The 19,979-nt window shown below is 33.2% G+C and overlaps 1 protein-coding gene across 1 annotated transcript in view; it reads right to left on the bottom strand.

Moving 5' to 3' along the window:
- Nucleotides 1-377: 377 nt before the first annotated feature.
- The window catches only part of LOC125067410, a 125,386-nt gene continuing 105,784 nt past the window's right edge, over nucleotides 378-19,979 (bottom strand). Inside the window, exons 3-6 of the mRNA XM_047676006.1 lie at nucleotides 15,193-15,328; nucleotides 6,960-7,093; nucleotides 1,696-1,897; nucleotides 378-564 (exon numbers count right to left, since the gene is read on the bottom strand). Of these exons, the coding sequence (XP_047531962.1) occupies nucleotides 380-564; nucleotides 1,696-1,897; nucleotides 6,960-7,093; nucleotides 15,193-15,328 (657 nt within the window). The 3' untranslated portion in view covers nucleotides 378-379. The remainder of the gene's footprint in view (nucleotides 565-1,695; nucleotides 1,898-6,959; nucleotides 7,094-15,192; nucleotides 15,329-19,979) is intronic.

The following is a 19,979-nucleotide window of genomic DNA, read 5'->3' as shown; positions in this document are numbered from 1 at the left end:
TAAATTTGTATTAATTTATTCATTTGTTTTTGTAACAGACATTATACTGTATCTCTCGATGAGAATGAATAGTATCAAAATTGTTTTTAAGCATTTATTTAACGGTGTATTTAATTTATATTCAATTGCTAGAAACAATTATAATTTTTTTCAATTTATAAATTTTTAATTTTCGAAACGGTTGGTGACTTTTAAAGCAATACTTATTACATAATAATAATTATATAAATAATATAACGCAATAACTACGTATTATGTAACTTATTAATAATATGTGCAGCTTAACTAAGATTCAATATTTAACAAATAGATTAATATTTATAATCTAAATTCGTCTGTCTTATCATTATATTATATTCTAATGGTTACAAATTTTCGTTTACCCACCAACCAGAGAAATGAGAGCGTTTTGGTCACTTCCCTCGTCATAATACGAAAATTGGCTGTTTAGTTCGTCGTCTAGAAGACCGTAGTCTTCTCCCCTCACGAGCATCGGTAGAAAGACTAAGAACAGCAGTAGAATCCAGTTCAGGAAGCACATGGATGCACCACCACCAAGAGTTACTGAAAATTAGAAATAAAAATTGTTTAATTATATAAATTTGTAGATGAAGAATACGAAACAAATTGTATTTATTATTAATCTATAGAAAGCGTGCATCTTAACCGACGATTTCGGGTTCAAACCCAGTCAGGCACCACTGAATTTTCATGTGCTTAATTTGTGTTTATAATTCATCTAGTGCTCAGCAGTGAAGGAAAACATCGCGAGGAAACTTGCATGTGTCTAATTTCAACGAAATTCTGCCACGTGTGTATTCCACCAACCCGCATTTGAGCAGCGTGGTCCTCCTGGTGCTCCTCAAAGGGAGAGGAGGTCTTAGCCCAGCAGTGGGAAATTTACAGACTGCTAATGTAATGTAAAAAAATGTAATTATTCTAAAAAGATTGATAATGGACAAAAACGAAACCGTTATTCACATAGAATGATATCAAATCAATTTTTCTTTTGGATACTTTAAATATCAGATCACAGTTTTTCTTAAAAAAAAACAGATACAGATAGAACAGATTTTAGATAGAAAACATTAGACTTCATAATATCAAAGGGGAATACCCTAATTGTTGCCTAGGCGTTTCAGTCAATTATATTATCTTATCCAATAAAAGTGTCCCAATATAAATTAACCAATGATTAGAACATCAACTGCTAAATGTACTTATAAACTTATAATATTGTATTCTATCCTTTGAGTCATCACAATCTACAGTGTTAGTTCTCTAATAAATTATACGTCAACCATCACCGTTTTGAATATAAAAAGAGATGCAACTAAGGCATTGTACGGTCTTACAGTTACTATCAGTGGAAAATCGATTTTATAGAATAGGATTCGAACTCAATTGCTAGCTTCAACCGACAGCAATCAAGTGTCAGTGAATTTTGATGCACAAAAATGATCAAACGATTTTTTTAAAGCTATATAGGTCGCCAACCTTGCGACCCAAAAACTTATATGCCTTGTACTTGTTACAATGACTCACTCACTTCAAATCGAAACTCAACAAAACTAAGTATTATTGTTTGGGAAGGTACCCAGATGGGTTTGCATTAAACGCTACCCAAGAATTAAACATATATTTCAATAATGCGATTTTTACCGTCTTCTCATCCCGATGGCGTTAGATACTTACTTCTCTCGGGTCTGGGATCTGTTTCTGGAGTCAAGAAGTCGAGCTTCGCAGATTGATTATAAACTTCGTATAAAGTCGCGTAACAGGCCACCCTCAGTCTTCCTCCAGGGAATAGTTCAGGAGTCACTTTCAAGTCCACGTTGACTTTCGCATATAGTAGACCGCTGTCTGATGGATGCAGGCTGGTTTCTGATGCACTGATCTGGAAATGTTTGAAACAGGGTTGTAAGTAAAACGAAACTCGAAAAGATACGTCTTAATATCTTGATTGAGGAGTTATGGTTGAATTTCTTGACATACATAGTCGTTTTCGTTAAATAGTCGACGTTTCTAGCAAACGTCGATTTTTTGAACTTGTTGATTTTGTTAATGTTAATATTATATTAAGACGAAATCGTCATTTGAATGTTATACAAATATATTTTTACTATGAGTTTATAAGTACGTATGATTAACGTAGAAATTTATGTTTTTAATACAATTTTCGAGTGTTATACGGACGATTCCACGACGGTTGGTCAGTTTCATTCAGAATTCTTCACGTGATTGACGCACAAATAATAACAAATATTTATTATAATAAATAAATATATATATATATATATATATATAAACATACTCGTATTGTTCTTTACAATACACAAGCTATTAATCTTATGTCATTTATATCAGAATCAACATAGCTTATATTTAGTTGTGGTGATATATACTACAGAGGACTAAGTTTGCCGAACGATATACGATCCTCTTAGCGAAGTGACAGTTGCAGGTGCAATCTTGATCTCTTACACTTTATTGATGGACCCATTTCCGGCATACATTCAATACTGAGGGGGAAGAAAACGAATATTCGTAGTGACTATGTATTTATTAAAATTTAATATAAAATTATTGCACTAGCACTATAAGACTGAATATGTACAAACTATGAGATTTAAGATGTGTCTATGTGTCTACAATTACACTGGCTCACTGATCGTTAAAACTAAAACACGACAATACGTAGTATAAATTTAATGCGGTTTGATAACAATTATAACTTTATAAAAACGGAATGTAATTTACTTAGATAAAGTTTACATTTCACACAATATTATTTGCGTAATTAACCCAAAATTCATAAATGGAAACGCTTGAAGTGTTTAAATACAAATAACATCTTAATCGAAACCAAGTCCGCAGAAGCATAAAACTAGGCCGAAGTTTTAAGGACCAAACTGAATAATTGCTCTTCGAGTTTAATATGGAGGAGCTCTCATATCTCGCGGCGAAATTGCCTCAATAGAACGATGAATAAATACTATGAATAATATTGTGATACAAAAGATAGCTGAAAAATTTAATTTTCAATAAGATTAATTTAATAAGCTTAAAAAAAATATTACACGATTTCGGAAAATGTTCTCGGTCGTTTTAATCATGCTTCAGAAATGTTATCATTTGAATATCTTTAGTTATACTCGTACCGTGATTGTACACTATTGAATATTAGTGAGTATGCGTCATTGAATAAACTTAATATAAATTATATCAAAATATTATATATAAATAAGAGTATAGAAATGTTTGCGTTTCGTGCTAATGTTATTGTGCTCATTTATGTTTTAATTATGAATTTCGAATATATTCTTTTATAATTTCAATGACTTCCTTTTTTTTTTTTTATTTGTATACTTACACCATACCATCCATTCATAAAACAAAGTAATCAAACATACACGGATTGAAACACCATGATACACTACTTCAGGTATTTACAATACTATGAAATACAAAAAAATTAATAATATTAAATAAAAAAATCACTAGCACAAACATAGAACAAGAAAAGTGTTAAAGGCAAAAGTAATTTTGATTATTCGTTTAAAGCCGGCAAAAATTGCTTTAGAATAAGAAGTATTAATCAGCAGAATTGTAGATAATATATTATTTCCCAGCCATATTATTCACCGCTTCAGAATCCCTATGGCATTATTTCAGAAATGGTTTCTCTTAAAATTAATTTTAATTTTATTATTTTATTTTAATTTGTTTGTAGAACGTAAGAAAATAAATTATCCGTATATTACCTTGAAATTGTACTAGAATTTGAGTTGAAAGTATTCTGTTTATGTATTTTTTTCTATTGAAAATTATCATTTTATAAGGAACGTATTCTACTTTAAACTCACCTAAGTATTGCTTTTTTGCCTTATAACTTGGGTAACGCACAACAATATTATTAAGTTTAAAGACAGGAAAATTCCGTTATAAACTTGTTTAGACTCCGTATTTTAATATCGGTAAGAAATATGTTCCACGATAGAATATGCAAACAGTATTGTTTGACGATGATATAACCTTATGGATAATATTTAATAACTTTTAAATAAAATAGCACATTGATTTTAATATTTCATATTCCAAGAATTTGTTCTGTATCTGAGAATTAATTTCCTATTCGTTCGACTGACCCCGAGGTTTGGAGTTCAAACTCCAGGTTGGAACGATAACAAGTTATTGGGGTTTTTCTATCGAAAAATTCTCAGTAACAGGCCGAAACTGGAAATTTATGAGTCTAAACTCCCGTGCCTCGAAACGCACGTAAAGTCTTTCTGGTCGTGTTGGATTACAAAAGTGAGGCAATAAAGAAAATAGAGAGGGAAATGAGATACATCCAACTTAGTTGAAGTAGACGTGAACGAAATCAGCCAGGACGACAGTATTAGCATAAAATTGTACACATTTATTTCTTATTCAAATTAGCTAATATAAAGAATCCTTCGCTTCCGTGTAACGCAAATAAATACAAAAAAAAAGTATATATATATATATATATATATCGAAATTATCGAACGAGAGAGAGGGGCGATGTCTCTATAAATTTGGTATTTTCCGTATTTGATGATTTAGCAGGAAACGATCATTTTTAGTCTTTCTCTGAAGAATTGCGTAAAAAATTTGGTGATTCTAAAGACAACTAACGTATAGAGCTGGTAACATCTGCCATAGAACTGATAAATGGTAAGATTGATGATTTTTGAGAAGAAGGGAAAGGTGGAGTGACGAATTACGGTAAATGACTTTTTTTTAATAAATCGATAAGAGGGCGTGCAAATGCCAATGTCCTTTCGCCAGTCCGGCATCTACAACTACGCTATAGAAAACTGTATTACTCTGAAGAGATTATTAAATAACTTGGCAACACTAATTATAATTTCAAACCCGTCGTACATTTACCTTTAATATAGTTGTGCAAAATGACAATAGTGCTTGTAGAAGCTTACTTAAAGCAATAAATAAGCTTATACAACCTTGATAGCAAAGTTCTGTAAAATATTTTAAATATACCTTTAGAGATAAAAATCTAATAAAGGCACTAACTATAGAGACTAAACTAGTTCGATATCTTTCATTAGCAGCCCGTAAATGTCCCACTGCTGGGATAAAGGCCTCCTCTCCCTTTGAGGAGAAGGTTTGGAGCATATTCCACCACGCTGCTCCAATGCGGGTTGGCGGAATACACATGTGGCAGAATTTCGTTGAAATTAGACACATGCAGGTTTCCTCACAATGTTTTCCTTCACCGCCGAGCACGAGATGAATTATAAACACAAATTAAGCACATGAAATTTCAGTGGTATCTGCCTAGGTTTGAACCCGAAATCATCGGTTAAGATGCACGCGTTCTAGCTACTGGGCCATCTCGGCTATATCTATGTAATATAAAAAATCATTTTGATATAGAATCTGTTTGAGATCAGACACCATTTGACCGATCAGGACCGGATTATCCATTAGCAGTGTGGGCAAGCTATAAATTGAAAAATGTGGTATTAAAATTCACTGTTATTGATATTGTTGAAGGTTTATATTTCACCTATTTGAACAGTATTATAGCATATTTTGCGTTGTATAGTTTAAAACATCGTTATTATAAATAACATTCAGCTGTCGTAGAAAATTTATGACATTTTTTAACAACGTATCACGTCAATTAATGTACCGTTTAGGAATGTATATATTAGGAAAATACCAATCGACACGAGATCTCTGAAACAAAACATTCAGTTGACTTGAAATTTATCTTTGTTAGCTTATTAGACGTAGTCGTTTACTATGAAAGTATTTTTGGAAGTTTCAAATGTTTTGGTAGCTCAATGTGAATTTTGACTGTTCGAAGTCGGCAGCTATTTGACATTTATGTTTATAAACGAGACCTACAAATACACCTACACCTAAGATCTCGTAGACAGACCGGACATCGTCTGCCGGGTAAAAATAATATCATAGTGGTATTGCAACGTTAAATTCTACTGCAAATTGTTAGTTGTGTAACTTGTATTCATTTTATTTTAACAATAGTTAACAGAAATAGAAATTTCTAAATTAGTAAAAAAAAAATTTAATGTTATATTTATGTCACAAGTACAAAATGTTTCAGGTTATCAGATATTACTTTCTTTTTTGTGTTTTTACTGAATGTATGTAATTTTTGTGAATGTATATTTTAAATAGATAAAATTTTTTATTTGTTTTGGGTTTCCGTATTCCGTTTTCCGTACCGCAAAACTTGTCTCATCATCTGGTGACGGAGTTTTTGTCTGTTCTTTAGATCCTTTAGGTCCTTTAGATCTAAGTCCTTTTCTTTAAATGTGTGTGTTTAGTTCAATTACATTTAGTACAATTTGATTTGTCTAATGTATATGGTTTAATTTCAAACGAATATAATTGGTTTATCGACCATACGAGCCCAGGCGCGATGATCTTGTAATATTGATATCCTGCTAAGCTTTTATCATATTTTGTATAATGTCAATGTTAAATTACATTTTCACTCTATTATTTAAGTATATTTATTAACATTTTATGCAGCGTCCTTACTTCCGTTGTAAAATATATTTTATGATACTAAATTTAAGCCGCTATTAAAAAAGATGCAATAATGTTTTTTTATTAATTTAATTTAAAATCACTTTATATTATAAAACAAAGACCAACCGCTGTGTCTACGTGTCTGTCTGCCTGAACGTGATAAACTCAAAACTGCTGAACGGATTTTCATACGGTTGAGGAAGGTCTAGCTAAAATATAACGATAATTGGTTAAAATATCGAAAATAATCACGCCAACTAGAAGCTTTATAGAAAATTTATTGAGATAAAAATGTTTTCCACAGATCCTTATTCTATCCATGCGAAGCTAGGACGGTCAGCCAGTTAATAATAAGAAAATGTTTTAAAACCTTTTGACACTATTAACATTAGGTACCCTTAAGCACTCACCGGTTCCTCGTTCACATAAATTGTGAGATTGGTAGCTGGTCTCGACGGAGGTGATGTGCAGTTCGCTCGCAACGTCTCTCCGGGCTGATAGTGGTCTTTGTCAGTTACGAGCACAGGCAACGCAGTTGGTAACGCTGAAAATGATAAAAATAAAAATTGGTTGTATTCCATCCTCGTCCTTATTCATTAGATGTACAGAAACAAAATTATTCGTTTTATAAACTGAGAATATTAAAATTTGTAGAATATATCTTGTAAATAGAAATATACCTGTATATCAAAATTCGTATCTTCATAGGAAATATTTTCATGTCATTCATCATCATTTTTACTTCTCCTTTCTTACGGGTATAAATAATATTTATATTATATAATTTTGTTAATAAATTAATTAATTTGAAGATATTTTCTTATATAATAAATATTATTATAATGTTCGCCATTTAAATGTTCGTTATATAAAAGCACAGGTAACAAATAGGATTATGTACTTAAAGCATCTTTGAAAATCTTGTTATCTACTAGATAGCAGCGTAATCAACAAGACTTATTACTCAAGCAAAACTAAAGGCAACAGTTAGATTCGTTAAAGCTACAGAATACCGACGAGATATTGCCCTATTAGTACTAACTAGCTCAATCTTGTTGCTTGGAAATGCACATTTCTCTTGCGTTGATACTTATCGTAATAGCGTAGTTTTAGGTTCTAAATTAAAATCGAAGTAAGTTCCTGTTCATTTAAAATAGCAATTCTATTTTCATGCAATACTAAAAATTTGCTTTTAAAAAGGTAAGGCGCTTAAAATGTAAATAATATTGTATAGGTATTTCGTTTTGAATTGAATTACACGATGTAAATTTTGTATAAATTGAAAGAGTTACGAGTTTTATGCACATATAGTTATAACGTTTAAATAAGTTTTTATATTAAAATATTGGTGAGTTACAAATACAAGAGATATTGTAAATATTGTAATAAGCAGCAACCTTCAAAGCTAAACAAGTACAGTAACAATTTCTAACTGCAGTATATCGAAACAAATTTGAAGTCAAGTGGAATAATTCAGCGCTCCCAGAAACACATTGTTTGTTCTCTTTGAATTGGGATTCGATTTCAGCCGCTCACTGGAATACAAATTGAGAATATTTTCCAATATGATACAAAGGAGTCGCTTCACAATGCTTAGAATGTCATAACGAATGGCACCCATTAATGCTCTGCTTGCAATTGGTTACATTTTGCATAGTTATGAACTCTATTATATATTGCCTTAATTTATTTTAAGTAATAGAGGAATTTTTGAATTGAAAACATTAATTTATGAACAAGCCTCGAGTTGCGTTCAATAACGCTACTAGTCGTTTTTAATGCGATTATCTTCCGTCACTACGCTTATAAATGCCCCCTGCATTGCTCACAGCGAGGATTGAGATATTGATCAGAAATAACTTGTTTGATACATAACATGCGGAGACTTTTCGCAGACAATACAGGTAGCAGGTAGCTTAAACAGTTAGCGATTAGGTGAAGTAACTTTCAATGAAACGTCAACCCTTTTGCGTTTCAATAAAACTCAGATTGCAGCGACGTTTCGATCAATTAAAATTATGTTCTTTATTGAATGGATTTTAAAAATGAAAATGCTCCTTAATTGCATTTCTCATCGACTATTGGAAATAAGCTATAAGACTTAGTCTACGGGCTTGAATTTGAAAATTTCACGAATCGATTTCAGTATTGCTACCGTGCTTGAATATAAAACATTAACTGCATCTTTACGCACAATGTCGTATGCAACATGCTATAAATCAGAATATAACAATGGCTGAACTCAAATCCACCGCCAGTTACTGCACGGCTACGAACGATTTATTGTGGGTCAATACTGTATAGAATGACACTAAATCTTGTGACGACAACAAAATAAGAGAACAGAACGAAGATCTATTACTAAAACATACTATGAAACTGTGAACGGATATGAACGCTGTTGCTGTGCTTATATCTACTATAATTTTGATTTTCGAACGCTGTGTTTTTTAATTGAGAAAACAGATGTATGTGTTTTTAAATTAGTTCAACATAGGTAAAAATTTGATAATAATAACGAAAATCAAGAACTTTTTAAGTATAAATTATTTTATATTTTAATAGATAATAGAATTTAGTTTATGTTAGATGGAAGTTTAATAATATTCAACACATATTTATTGACAATAAGCGGTGTTATTCTTCAAAACCTCATTTAGCATCAAACTCGTCAAAATATGTAGAAAACTGTCTTACGTTGACAAGCTATTTTGTATTTTCTTTTTCTTTGGGTTAAGAAACATTTTTCACAATAATATATTAATATTAAACTAGTGTATAAGTAATAATTGCGACACCAGTACTGTTAACCACAAACTGGTAACTATTTCAGTCGTGTACAGAATATACAAATCAGAAAAAAAATATTAGAAATATCTTAACAGCATCGATAAAAAACAACCGCGCAGATAACACCAAACCAGCAACACTTCAAGTGCTCGAAAATTTTAAAATCAAATGTAGCTGAATTCGTATGAATTCAGTTCATAGAATTAAGCGCTCGAAGCACTAACCGCCTAAAAGTACCTACACGAACATCCAGCACATCAATACTGTTAAAGTGCTTGTTGTACAAATCTACAAGCCAAAATAGCGGTGATCGCCTACCGACGTTAGTCCTGCAACTAAGAGTAGCAGACAATTGCTTAGTGCTTCACGTATTGTAGGTAGTTAGTAAGATAATTATCTCATGAGCCATATACATTCGTATTTATGATGAAAAAGTCGTATAGTAACATAGTCTGAAGTTGTAAGCATATATATTTTGGAATAATATGATTGTTTCGGCAGTTCATCACAATTTGTCATCACTGTAAAAACAAAACGCTATTTTAATATCTGTTTCTTTAAAAATTAAAGTCAATATATCAAATAACCTTGGTTTATTTTAAGTATTGTTCTATGATGAGTATCATTATGACAGTTCATTAGTCAAGTAAAGAATCAAATTTAAAATATCTAGCTTTGTTATTATCATCTCACGGTCAGAATGCGAGCAGCCCGTCCCATCGAGTCACATTTTTGATTCTCTCGATGAAATACGAAGTAACCCTAACCAGCGGAGGCTGTTGATATTGACATATTATTGCACTATTTAGTGGTCCCAAGTGTTAGAGCTTCAAACGGCGCAAATATATAACCCAGAATTAAGAGACGATTTACGCGCAATATTAATTCTGAATCTAAACGTCTAATTGGATTATTTTACCAACAGCATAATCAGTATTTTATACGGAACTATTATTCCGTTCTAGGATTATGAACTTTCACGTCAATCCCTCGCGATTGTAACTCTCAGTGCAAACTGTTTCATATTTTAATGGTGTCTGACGAATAGTTTATTTTAATAATTACGTATTGAAATATTTTAAGCAGATGTTGATAAAACTTACCACATTTTTTACTTATATGCAGGAAATATCTAGATATAGAATACCAGTATTTGGGAAGTTGGAGAATAATTAGACTAGACCAAGCAGATAAAAAATGACAGTGCTTGTTTTTTAAATAAGATTTCACGCCATTATTAAATATATATATATGTGCGTATCCCGTTTAGCTGATTAAGTTTTAATTATATTGACATTAAAATAAAGTTACTATAAGAAATGAAAATCGCCATTTCACCGAAGACCTGCCAGAAGTCAGTATTGGCGAAATCGAGATTGCTCTTAAACAGCTTAAAAATGGAAAAGCCCCAGGAGAGGACGGCGTTACAACAGAGCTATTGAAAGCAGGAGGTAAACCCGTACTGAGGGAGCTCCAGAAGCTTTATAACTCTGTCCACTTCGAAGGGAGAACTCCGGAGGCGTGGAGTAGGTGTGTGGTCGTCCTGTTCTTCAAAAAGGGAGACAAGACCCTGCTGAAGAACTATCGACCCATATCCCTAATGAGCCACATCTATAAGCTGTTTTCAAGAGTGATCACGAACCGTCTTGCGCGAAGATTCGACGAATTCCAACCCCCGGAACAGGCCGGATTTCGGAGCGGATACGGCACCATAGACCACATCCACACAGTGCGGCAGATTATACAGAAGTCCCATGAGTATAATCGGCCCCTGTGTCTCGCATTCGTGGACTATGAGAAGGCCTTTGACTCGGTTGAAATCTGGGCTGTTCTGGAGTCCCTGCAGCGTTGCCAAGTTGATTGGCGATACATCCAAGTGATGAGATGTCTCTACAAGGCCGCCACCATGTCCGTCCAAGTACAGAGTCGGCAAACGAATCCCATACCATTGCATCGAGGAGTGAGACAAGGGGACGTTATTTCCCCCAAATTGTTCACTAATGCAATGGAGGACATGTTCAAGACGCTGAACTGGAAAGGGCGTGGCATCAACATCAATGGCGAGTACATCTCTCACTTGAGATTCGCAGACGACATCGTCATCATGGCAGAAACGCTGCAGGACCTACAACAGATGCTGAATGAGCTGGCTGATTCTTCTATGCGCATCGGCCTACGGATGAACTTGGATAAAACCAAGGTCATGTTCAATGAACATGTTCTACCGGAACCGATTGCGATACACGGTACCGTCCTCGAAGTTGTTCAAAAATATGTCTACCTCGGGCAGACATTGCGATTAGGTAGAAACAACTTTGAGGATGAGTTGAATAGAAGAATTCAGCTAGGTTGGGCAGCATTTGGGAAGTTACGACGAATCTTCACATCGTCGATCCCACAGTGCCTTAAGACGAAAGTCTTCAACCAGTGCGTCCTACCCGTCATGACATACGGAGCCGAAACGTGGACACTCACGACAAAGCTGGTCCACCGGGTTAAAGTCGCTCAGCGTGCTATGGAAAGGGCTATGCTCGGAGTATCTCTGAGGGATCGCATCAGAAATGAGGTGATCCGTCAGAGAACCAAGGTCATCGACATAGCCCACCGGATTAGTAAGCTGAAGTGGCAGTGGGCTGGCCATATTTGTCGTAGAACCGATAACCGTTGGGGAAAACGTGTTCTAGAGTGGAGACCGCGTCTCGGCAAACGTAGTGTAGGACGTCCTCAGGCTCGGTGGAGTGACGATTTGCGCAAGACGGCTGGCAGGAGCTGGATGCGAGTTGCCGAAGAAAGACCACAGTGGCGTGCATTTGGAGAGGCCTATGTCCAGCAGTGGACGAATGCGGGCTGATGTGTGTGTGTATGTGTGTAAGAAATGTCCCTCTAAGACCTTTTCTCTTGAAGAGAGAGGTTTTATGGTGATTCCGTCAGCTTCAGTGAAAACGACATTGAGGAAATAAAACAAAAAAGAAAAATATTAAGACAAAAAATTACATCGTAATAAATATCTGTGCAAACATCGTTTTCTCGAAACAATAAAATAGTTCATTCGAAAATAAAAAGAAAAACATAAGTGCTTATTTTCCTGTTACCGAAAAAAAATATGCTAAAACACAAAAACAAATCGTCATTCCCTAACATAATACAATAACAAGAAGCGAATAAAATATCCAAACAACGTTGCCAATATAAATTGAATATATGAAAGGAAATAATATCGGGACCAATTCCGCATCAATTTGCTCACGATAAAATGAAAAACGGCCTGAAATGGCTGCCTCAATAAATTGATTAGCTTTATTTCAACTGTAAATGATAAAGCAAAATCCTATAACTTTTTGTCCGGTCAAACGAGCATTTAAATCGAAATTTGAGCTACCTGAACTGCCATAGTTCAGCTGAACTATTGATAAAATTAAGGGTCAATGTCCACGGCAGCTGACGAGAACAATACAAGCTACAAATGTACTGAAAGTGTCAAGCGATGATTTGAAAGAACATTCATTTGCATATATATTTTCATGATATAGGTAGGCGGTCGGGCAAGCCTTTGGTAAGTAAGTTTTGTAATGAGCACCGCTCATAGAAATTAGCACTGGAAGAATTTTAAATAACCATTTCTTACATCACCAATGCGCCACAAACGTCCCTTGTGCCTTTAGTTACACAATAATGCTTGGCGGTAGAATATAATTATGATGATTGGGCGGTACCTTCCCAGTCGGGCTTGCACACAACCCTACCAAGAAGTAATTTCATTGTTGACTATATAGCCATTTCAAAAAGAAAATTACATTCATACGTCTTGGAATACGCTGGGGTAATGACATAATCACTCAGGCTGCTTGAAGGCTGTTTTCCACTGCCCATATGCAACGTCGGCTACGATGGACAGATCATCATTTATTTGCATACAACAAACAAGAATACAACCAGCGCCAATGACAATAGTTTGCGTAAGAGTGACGCTATGTGGACAGTAGGCCTTACTTTAAAAATAACAAAAGTTATTTATGAACAAATTTGAAAAGTTAACGCTTTTTGGCTAGCCTCAAAAGTATCGGATTTAGGAAGACTGTAAGTGAACATAACATTTTTATATAAAATTTTATACCCGTAATTTTTAATTTGGAGTTTATTTCTAGCCCTCATTTTTGTTTTCTTTTAATTATTTAAGATTGTTTTTGTCTCAAATAATTAAACTTCATCAACAACTCACTGCGTTTAATCGAATTTCGATTTATCATTGGAGTAATTAAACGTCTTAGTTTTAGGTATTTTGTTATTTAAATTTTAAGTTATTCTTTTGTTTCATTGTTAACTTCATTTCATTAAGCTATTGTTGTAAACACTGTATTTACTTCATGTTAACTTTATTTAGAAAATAAAGTACTTACATTATTGATTGTTTTAATATAACTTGGATCGTTCAACTCAGTTTTAATAAAGTATACTTATTTTCAAGTAATCCTTATTTTTGTATCCTTTGTTTCGCATTTCTAAATTGCAAATTTTTATTATCTTTAACTGTGTTACTAATTTTTGTTTTTTTTGCAATATTTTTCAGTATGATATATTCTTAGATGTTATCTTTCTCCATCAAGACGAGATGTCAAACAATAATTAAGCACAAGAACCTTTAGTAGGTGACCGGGCTTGAACCTGCAGTCTTCGATTAAAATCTACAAGTTCTAACCACTGGGCTTCGCTCAAAGAACAATGAAGTACATATAAAATTTCTCAAGTTTCACTTGAAAATCATATGTGATCTTAATTTTATTTTCAGACAACATTTCTATTGTCATGTGTCTTAGTAAAGTAGGACAAAGGCTCTCTTTTTAATGAGAATTGTTAGTGTTATTTGTGAGAAGCGTATGACATGGAGACAAGATTGTAAATAACTGTCTAGATATATGAATTTGCTTCACGTCTAACCTGTTTTTGAAGTGAATGCGAGAATATTTGTTATAAAATGTTTTTCGACACTCTTACAAGCTTTGTGTTTGGCAGGACTTTGAGAGACCGCCTAAGTAGGCATCAAACGCTCATCAGATATTTTTACGTGGAACGTCAATAATTAATATACATGTTGAATTCCAGTTGGACGGATGATTGAGTCATTGTAACTACAGGCACAACGGGCCTCAAACTCTTAATAACCTCTTAACTCCCAAGGTTGGTGGCGCTTTTATGTAAGGGATGGTTTATACATTTTTACAGTGCCAATGTGTATGAGTATACAATAAAAAAAAAAATAGGGGATAAATATCCAAATATTTTTTTTTTTAACTTAACATCGATACATCAGATAAGATCGATACATCGATAAGATTTAAGTTAAATAAATTAATATTTTACATCTTTACAGCTCTGAGTTGATTCTTTCAGAACTGGTAATACAATATGGATATTCAATTAGTGTATACGTAATTAATGTACATATATATTTCATCTTATAAATACTAGATGGCGTTATGTCAAATTGTAGATAATTCTGAATCGCGATGGCAAGATTCGTTAATTGTTTGCATATAGCATTTAGGAATTTTTTGAATAAACATGGTTACCAGTGGCACCTAATAGTTTTATTAGTAAAACTTTAGTGTTGTGGAGCATCCTTAGGATCGACTGAGCTAGTTGTTCAATAAGCGATGATATAAGATTTTTATTTAATTCAGTTTGAAATAATTCTACAAGAATATAACGGTTATAATAAAACTTTTTTAAACTGTCATTCAAATGATTTCGAGAGTTTCCTAACAATAAATTATTATATAGGGATGTACGTTGTGCAAAGAGTTGAATATATGAAAATTCCAAAAGAGGCCAATTATAAGTTAGTGCAATTCTTACCTATAACATCGATGAACTTCGTAGCTATCTGCGTCGCGAAGGATGGGGAGTCAGCCGTTACTTCGCAAGAGAAATTCCCGGCGAGACCGAGTTCCAAGCGCCGGAGTAGTACTTGGGTACCATTGGAACGATTCATCTGAAAGTTTGTGTCAACGAATTTAATAGAATTGTTAGTAGCGAACTTCATGAAACTTGAACTCTTGAGTAGTTCCATTTACACTGTTTAGCGTGCTGAAAAATGAATTAATACTTAAAATATAAGGTATATATTGAGTAAATTTATTTGTTGAGAGTGTTCAACGGTTTTTGAAAAGTCTGTGGCTACTATCATCATGACTTAGACGCGTCGACGACATGAAAAGACTTCGCTGACTGCAAGCCACTACTGGAAACGTTCGTCACGTGATATGGGCAATAGGTGCTTTTGTGTATGGATGTGTTGTGGCTTAAACGAGTGAGCCTTTGTTATTCCAGGCACAATATGGACATTAATTCTTAGTTCCCCAAGTAATGAGTGCATATGCTTTATAAGAAACGGTTAATATATCTTAAAGCGACTATTACACTTTGGTAATCCACCTGGTGGTCTATTTTGTTACAACCTATTACAAATAAAAAAATAGATAGAATATACGAGCGCTTGGTGGACTCTGTTAAATCGTAATTGTTCATTCAACGCCCCCGTCGATCGAACCGCAGTCATCTCAAAACTTGTCGAATCCTGGACTAGTAAAACATGTGAAACTTTTAAATAATTCATTTATATTTTACTTGGTGGTAGGACTTTGTGCAAGCCCGTCTGGGTAAGTACCACCCACTCATATATTCTACCGCCAAGTAACAGTACTCTGTATTGTTGTGTTCCGGTTAGTCGGGTGAGTGAGCCAGTGTAATCACAGGCACAAGGGACATAACATCTTAGTTCCCAAGGTTGGTGGCGCATAGGTTATTTAAGGAATGGTTAGTATTTCTTACAGCGCCTTAGTCTATGGGCGGTGGTGACCACTTATCATCAGGTAGCCCATATGGTCGACCGCCAACCAATGCCATAAAAAAATATATATGTGAAACTACTTACAAAATATGACCGAAAATATTATTTGACTTGAAATGAATGTTAGGTACTAACGCCTTCGTTTGAAAAGAATCTAGACGAATAAATGAAAAAACGCTGCCATAATTTTAGCTGCCATTTAACAATATCACGATTTGCGCAGTAATTACTTATAAACTGAAGTTCGCAGTTGAAACACTTGGACATTGGGACCAGTAGAAAAACCTTCATTAAAAGTATAACACCTCGCCTTATTGCCTCCTGGTGATAGAAGGGCTGATTCATTTTTTTGGCACAGATCGGAATTGTGATTCATTTATTGCTGGCTGCTATTTTTGCCATCGTTTCACCCGGTCAGTACAAAAGATATTTTTAATTTTTGTTTATCCATAGTTAAGGCCTTAATGTTAATAAAACTTATAAACTTTAATTTAAACACTATAAGTATGGATTATTTACATATGTTGAATTAAATTTAAGTAGATATATGGTAATTTATTTTTATGGAAAAAAAAAACTTATTACGGGCAGCTGTGACACCTTCAATATATATATAAAACCTACATTATTATAAATACATCTATTACGAATTATGCGTATGAAATTAAATTAAATTTATTTTTAATTTTATAACTTGAGAATGCGAAGTCGTGTTAAAAATTAATACCTACTTCATTATTAATTGTAAAAAAGTCGGAGGTGACTTTAATCCAGACAATAGTATTTTACAACTTAACTGCTTTTCGATTCTTATTTTTCATGAGAAACTACCACCTATTCATGTGTTCTGATGATTTTTTCTCATTTGTGAATTCATCAACCCGTAATGGAGCAGTGTGGTGAATTAAGTTATAACCTTCTCAAGAGTGAGGAAGCCTTTGACCAGCGGTAGTTTAGGGTTTAGTTTTTTTTCTTCATAAATTTCGGAAACATGTCGATCCATATGAAAATCCATTTTTCGTATAATTTTTACCAAAACCAGTACCGCTTATATTCGCATTAACGCTTAGCATATTATATAATATCATTATTATGAACATAACTAGTTCTGCTTTACCTAAAAATTTTACTTTCATAACGCCCACAGTGGTTCTACTTTAAAATCCTTAAAATATTTATCAAACGTTCTCGTGAACTCGGATCCAGTCGAACGCTTTTGAATATTTCAATACAATGTTCTACATCAAAACTCGTACGGAGCTATATTTACTCAACAACAAAGCAACAAACCGTATTACGGTACATAATAATACAAAATACGAAGCTTATACACGTAATGAAACATTTAAACATTTAAATATAAATGAAATAGTTGTATAAATTCGTAAACTCATAGGAGACATACGATACATACGAGAAAACGAGTATTTTCGTGGTAATTTTCAAAGGTTCGCAACCACAATCATGAAATAGATCAAATAAAACGACAAGGTTACATTTTAAGGAAATCTTTGTATAATATATTATGTACTTAATTTATTTAATGTAGAATATGTATATCAGCTCGTGTTTACCTAAGAATTTATGTATGCAATTTTGTTTTATATGGAAATATTTTTCTTCTTTGAATGTACCCTTTTATTAAGTTATGTCAAATATAATTTAATAATAATGAATAACCTCTAATAAATACGGATATAATGACATTGGATCCAACTTTTGTCCAATATTCCAATATTCTCGATTAGAAGTATAATATAGTAGTATCCAATACTTTAGATTATAGCTGCTTTCGAATAATTTTAATATACATTATTATTAAAAATAATAACTTAGCAAGATGACTGATTTGCGTCATAGTCGAGACAAATAATGATTTATGTCACAAACTAAATGCTACACGAGAAACGCCGCGGGTCTAGTTAGTATATTAAATATCTATCTTAAAGAAGAAGCTTACATAACAATACAAAGAATAATTATTCTCTTTTTATTATTTACAATCGCCATAGTGGTCATCGAACCCAGTATATCAATCAACTCGACAGGCATTTATCTGTAAGCTAAAAAATTTAAATTGTATATTTATAACGTATGCAAAATTGATTCGGGGCTTCTCATAGCATTCAAAGAATTTATATTACAAAATTCTTCATTGTGAGTAAGAACTCCATCATTTTTCAAACATTGTCAATAAGCGCGTGGTACATTTGACAGCGGAGAAAGAAAGGGTGTAACGCGCTTTTATTCTAATACTTATTTTTGACCTTTTATATCTGTTTTAATAACAAGAAAATTTTATTAAAAAAATATTATTTTTATGTTGTTATTAACGCTTGTAAAGTATTTAGTCAATAATGGAAAAATATTGGCTTTGTTTTCAGATAAGGTGTGTTCCCACGTACGTGGGTATCGTGCAAAATGAGACCACGTTGACAAAATCACTATAATTTTAAATAATCAAAAATCGAAATTAGTCACTGAATAATGAAAAAAAATGCATATCCTAGGCAATAGTGTTGTCGCCGACGTTCATTAAACTACTGAACATTACGACTCGCCACACAGACAGCGCCACCTGGTAACTTATGTTGCGACACCAGTGATGAAATAAAGAAGGCGCTTTAGAATATTAGTACTAATGATAATACGATATTCGTTAATAATAAATAAGAACAAAATGGTCTTCAGTGGTTAATAGAAAGAATATTCCAATTGCATAAAAAGCTTTATCAAAAGTATTACACCTCGCCTTATTGCCCTCACTGGTGACAGAAGGTTCATTTTTAGCCCAGAGGATCGAAATTGCGATTCAACGGGGAAATGCTGCTAGCATTCTTGTCGCCATTCCACGCGGTCAAGATTTATACAGTAACTATTTTTAATTCATATTTGTTTATGTATATATTTAAGCACTTAATGTTATCAATTCTTATTTTAATAAATCTTATATTTATATTTTTAAATTATATTGCATTATTATTATTTGTGGAAAATGATATATTTTTTTTAAATATTTAAAACACTGTTAAGACCATCAACTGTTGTCGTTGTTTCAAGTATCGGTATGTACGATTTCGGCTATTGTTGACAGAGACCAGCCAATAGTAGTGTGTGTGCACAAACACAACTGCAATTTTTATTCTCTCACTCTTATGAGTCGATATAATGACAGTCCAAAGCCTTGGCTTTATAATATATATTATTCATATCAAACTTAATTTAATAGGTGTTAGGGATATCTGCAATCCTGTGTAAAGGTATGATGATATCTTCTAACTCAGTATTGTTGTCTTCTGGTTTGAAGAGTGACTGAACCAGCGTCACTATAAGCATATCGGACATAACATCTTAATTTTCAAGGTTGGTTACGCATTGGTGATGTAACAGATGGTTAAAATGTCTGACAGGGCCAATGTCTACGGAGGGTAGTAACCATGGTGACCCAAATGCTAGTCCGACTACTGATTGGAAATTATAACAAGAAATTCTTATAAATATAACAAGTACTGATAAGGAAATTCTAAAGTCATTGAACTCAAATTAATATTAAATAACAAGCAGTAATTGCGATTTCATGGCTGAATTGATCGAGTTCATTGACCGATCCAAATACATCTAAATTTACCAGAAATACTCGATAGCTTTTAATCGCGAAAATAATAAGTTTATTAATTATTTAATACGAAACAGTAATAAGTACGAGTAATTACCACACCTTTGATCAAAATTCAATTTATTCTAATTAATTACTCCAATCAATTTCAAATGGTAATTTTTTGTACAAAATCTT

The sequence above is a fragment of the Vanessa atalanta genome, chromosome 11, assembly GCF_905147765.1.
Source record: "Vanessa atalanta chromosome 11, ilVanAtal1.2, whole genome shotgun sequence".
NCBI lineage: Eukaryota > Metazoa > Arthropoda > Insecta > Lepidoptera > Nymphalidae > Vanessa > Vanessa atalanta.
The sequence above is the reverse complement of the archived record's forward strand: the minus strand, read 5'-3'. Positions and strand labels throughout refer to the sequence as shown.